General features: G+C 37.3%; 1 protein-coding gene across 1 annotated transcript; it reads right to left on the reverse strand.

Moving 5' to 3' along the window:
- Positions 1–858: 858 nt before the first annotated feature.
- Positions 859–2,550, reverse strand: LOC121237082 (AT-hook motif nuclear-localized protein 23-like). The gene has a single exon (XM_041133653.1). The coding sequence runs from the start codon at positions 2,134–2,136 to the stop codon at positions 1,246–1,248; it is 891 nt and encodes a 296-aa protein (XP_040989587.1). The 5' UTR covers positions 2,137–2,550; the 3' UTR covers positions 859–1,245.
- Between the last annotated feature and the right edge of the window lie 2,664 nt (positions 2,551–5,214).

The raw sequence follows: 5,214 nt of genomic DNA on the forward strand, positions 1-5,214 counted from the left end.
TGTGTAACTCTTTTGATCTCCTTCGGGTACGCAGGTAATGGTGCCTGTTGATTACTAGAATTAACGCTGGCCAGGACAATCAGATCTAAACACGATCGACCCAATAAGCTAGCTAGTTGCTTAAGAAAGAACCCGAATTACCTTTTCTTTCCGAAAAAACAAATATTGGAGTAACTAATGCATGAATTATTATCAAATAGTACTCGCCCATGCATGCATGTGGAGTACTTTATGGGCGAGATCAGAAGAATAGTTTTAGCACTAGAAACTCGCCAAAAGACACGTTGATCATATGCCCGGCTAGCTGTTTGTGTTTCTTTTTTGTATTTTCAACACATTGATTTGGATAATTAGAAGAGGTTAATTGAGTACTTCAATAGAAACAAAGGAGCTCCACATTTCCCAAAAGGATTAGATAAGGAAATTCAGGTCAAGCACTACTGTTTTCTTTTCTTGGCAACGTTGAACATTAATGTAAGTTCGATCTGTTGGCTTGGCACCGACACCTACGTTGTCCATCCAACTAGGTAGGAGCTAGCTAGAATCCTAACGCTTGGAAAAACCCTTGTCCTTTAACACTGTTGTATATATTATTGTCCGAAAACAATGCAAAAAAACACAATCCCATGTTCCCAAATCCTATAAGATCATGTACAAATTGAACACACTTTCATAGATTCATTATATATATATATATAGAGAGAGAGAACTACTATCATAGTACTATGTACGTAAAGAAGGGTAAACATATAATAGTTGATCCAAGAATAGATCGATAACCTAGTACTCCATATCAAAAAGGGGAAGAAACGAGAAACCTAGCCAATCTATTACTATCAGTAAAAGATGATCAGTCACTGCCAGTTTCTAAACCAAATGATATAAACAATAATAATAATACACAAATGTTGTTAGAAAGCTGAATCCTCAAACCATTTAATATTAAGAAGTAAGATACAGAATACTACTCCGGCCCAGAAATCAAAGAGACCAAAATCCGGAAAAGGAATTGGCAGTAGAAGAAGATCAAGTAGAAATTAAGAGTAGTCACCACACCAACAACCGAAGAAGAAGAACTAGAAAAAGAAAAGAGAAAAAGAAGAAACATAACCATGTTCATGACAGCATGATTTTTTCTGACCTTTAAGCATCTGATCGATCCAAAAGCCTCCAGCATAAAGCCTTTAAAATACTCCTATCCGAAATATCACATTACAGCAAACATCCTGATGAACTCCAATTCCCTCAGAACGGACCTCGTGCAGATGAATTCCCAGCCCAATTTCCATCAACTGGTAACTGAACATTCGGCGGCATATTAAGCGGCAAATTCAAGAAAGGAAACCCCACAGACGGGTCCGGAAATGGATTGTTCCCCACACCTCCGCTACCACCGCCACCACCCGAATCCTGCGATGCAGGCTGCTGAATTTGGAGCTGCTCCTCCTCGTCCAGTGGCAACCTTTCGTATGCAACATTAGTAAACGACGACGCTATGACGATGACTGGCCCGGCTGCGGTCAACTCCCCTACCACACTACCTCCCACCACCTGGCCCTGCCCACCGGCTAAGAATATTGTCAGGCTGGTTGCACCAGGTGGGGCCGGCGGTGGCAGGAAAGATCCAGAGAGCGAGAGTATCTCAAACCTCCCATGAAGCGTGACTACGGCTCCTGCCCCAGCTGGCTGCCTGAGGACAACATTGGTGACGGTCCCGCTGCCACTTAGAATACAGATCCCGCGCTGTCGACGGCGCGCGTAGGTGGCGACACAGTCGAACACATCGCAGCCGCTTCCGACCTCAAGAATATGGGCTCTGAGGGTGTTTGCGCTCTCTCGGGTGATTATGACCGGTGGTCTGGGCTTGTTCTTGGACCCTGGGGGTCGGCCTCGGGGTCTCCGACCCACGATGTCCCCGGGTCCCGCTGCGTTGCCGGCCACCAGCTCGAGGCCCTGATGGTGACCATCGTCCTGGTGATCCCCGGAGTACTGTCCGGCTTGGTTGTTGTCGTCATCGGAATCAGTCTGTTGATGTTGTTGATGATGTTGCTGTTGTTGCCTCTGGTGGTTAAAGTCCGGCCTTTGAAGGTGGTGCATGTAGCGAGCTGGGGAAGGGCCTAAATCCAAACCAGCCATAGACACATCAAAGGGAAACAAAAGGAAAACAGAAAACAAGAAAAATATTAAAAATAATCAAATTAAACTGTTATTTTTTAGCTTTTGCTTATTTTAAGGGAAGTGGGAAAATATTAAGAAAAAGAGAGGATAAAGAAAGAAAAATAAACAAGAGAGAAAGGAAAAGATCAGAAAGATCGAGAGATAGCTCCGATACTCGAAGCTCACATTTAAAATGATATTTTCTTAAGATTTTTTTATTTCTACGACAAGAGAAAGAGCAAGTTCGAGTGCAGACTGTAGAAAAATGGAAGTCGAGGAGAGGAAAAGAGAGATGATAAGCTGGGGGGGGGGGGGGGATGTTGAGGGCCGGGGACAAAGACTCAGAACGCAGTCATTTCTCACACACGAAAAGTTTAAATATTTGGACATAGAATAATAATTAGTTGAAATGTTTGTGTATTATATATTATTTGCTTTGCTTTCTTGTGTAGACAGAGGAGAGGAGGGATCTGATGCAAATCTGAGTCTCATTTAGAGAGAGTGTATTGAAATCTATACATCATGCTGATGAGAACTGTGGTAGTCATGAGCATATTGGAGCTAAAAATTAGGGCATCATGTACCCAATAATAGAACTAATTTGTCCATTAATGAATATTAAAAAAAATAAAAATAAAAAATCTTGATCACCATAAATTTACCTATCATAAGATTATTCAAGGTTAAATATTACTTATTCATCAGTTTCAGTTCTATTTGTTTTTTGGGTTTTATCCATATTGAAGTGGTGAATTATTTTTTTAACATAACTTAAGGATGGAATCAAGGTTATCTTAATGTTTTAGACAAAGATTTGCAACAAGAATTTAATTAACGAGATTGTCTTTTGAAAAGGTATTGAAAAAGAAAAAACATTTATCTACTCAAATCTTGACTCTTATATATATATATATATATATATATATATATATATATATAAAACTTTTCCACCCTTTTATATAAAATACGAGAGATTCGTAAAAATTAATTTAAGTTCGTGATTCTTAAACAAGAAAAATAAGAAAATGATTTGTACTGCAAATCTCGTGCGTTTTTTTGAAGTGGAGCACATATGAGACCCACACGAAAAAAATTGATTTTCTCACAATGGATCCTATTTTGAAAAAAAAAACAAAGATGTCTAACAGGACTTACATACTCCAGAACAGTATCTAGTATTACTAAAAAAAAAATATTTACACTACCATATTTGTGGGATTGGAAACTAGTTCATTTTTTTTTTCTCTATTTTAAGCTTAATTAATTACTTAGTTATAACTCATGTTTCATAAAAAGGGAGCTAGAATTTTGGAATTCTAACTTCAATCACGTGTCTTGGCTTGGCTTTTAATTTATATAATACTTCCGCAACTTCATAAATTACAAATATCTTAATCTAACAATAAATTATACATATATATCATATAAATTATTTTAATTAAATTCCAATCCTATTGAATAAGGTAAAAACAAATACATAAAATAAAAAGTTATATTAATATATGTGGAGGGCGCGTGGGGAGGTTTTGTGATCCAATGACACAAGCACATATATATAAATATGAGCAAATAAACCCTAGACGAGGTGAGTGTGTGGGTGGGGTTAGACGACGAATAATATAATTTGAAAATAATGGTGGGGTCTGAATTTTCTTGGGTCGAATTAACCTAACCATGGTTAAAGTATGGAAGTTGACCAGGTTTGGGGTTAAATTGAAACTTGAGGAGGGGACAATTATTAATTAATTAATTAATTTAAAAAAATTATATACAAAAACGAGGAGGATGAATGGGCAAGTGGGAGATGGGGCTGCGGGGATGGGACCCATCCAGCCTTGTCTTCTTTCACCCACCATATATGGACATTGGACGGCCCTAGTCTGTCTTTCTCCTTAATGTGAGCTGTGCTTCCAACCTTTGGCTATATGTGATGCCTAACACGTTTTTTTTTTTCCTCGGTAATATGTAATTAATAGTATATTGATAAAGAAGAAGTAATACATGAGGGTTGGGATCGAATGCAAGATTCAAACAACTATTGAGAATACAATTAAACATGTTTGGTTAAAAGTCTTAATTCATTTTTTATTTTATTTTTGAATTTGAAGTACTTAAGTTTAAAATAATGCCCAACTTGTCTTAATAAAGGATTTTCTAATATATGTCAATGGTTCAAAAAAAAAAATGTATTCTCTCGTGAGCGAGTGGGAATTAGGTGTTAGATGTGTACACGGGGTGAAATTATGGTGAAGAGCAGAGACCACGCAAGGTGTTGCTGAAGCTGCTGACCATGTCATATATGTATTCTGATTACATGCTATATTTGCGAGTTAGAAAAAGGTGAAAGAGATGGCAAGGACACAAACCTATACAAAGCAAATCGTGAGTTGAGGTGGCGTGTGGCCTTCAAGCGCCTTTCAGATCACTTGAATGATAGGATGAAAGACCGAGGCATCGTGAGGGTAAAGCTGAGGTGCTTAATCGGCATCTAATAATGGCAATTAGACAATTATAGCTAACAAAGAATATATTATATCTTCTTTTGCTACCAAATGATTTTAACAAGTGGTGGTGGTGCTATTGCTCAAATATATACATATAACATGGCGTGAGACTTCATAGTTGGTTATCAATATGTTCGAAAATAAACTCGACATCAATAAACATGCATGGAGAGGGGACATACATCAAGGAGCTACGTACGGGGGTACTATATTTAGCAAGCCCTTTAGACAAAAAACATACAAATATTCAATTTAATTAGCTAGCTTGTATGAAAACAATTCAATATACCGTTTGACATGATGGAGATATATAGGGCATACTATAATTTTCCCACCAAATTAAGTTTCGGAAGAATACTATAAATACGAGAATTGATATTTGCAGTCTTAGAGTATACAAGTTAAGCATACTCCTTTTGAAAAAGTGAATAAATCTGAAACCTACGTGAAAAAACTATTTTTTTTAATCATGGACCTTATCACTTTTTTTTTTTTTAAAGAGTGTTCGAGATTTACACACTCTAAAACTGTATCTAATATTACTATATAAATA

The sequence above is a fragment of the Juglans microcarpa x Juglans regia genome, chromosome 6S, assembly GCF_004785595.1.
Source record: "Juglans microcarpa x Juglans regia isolate MS1-56 chromosome 6S, Jm3101_v1.0, whole genome shotgun sequence".
Classification (NCBI taxonomy): domain Eukaryota; kingdom Viridiplantae; phylum Streptophyta; class Magnoliopsida; order Fagales; family Juglandaceae; genus Juglans; species Juglans microcarpa x Juglans regia.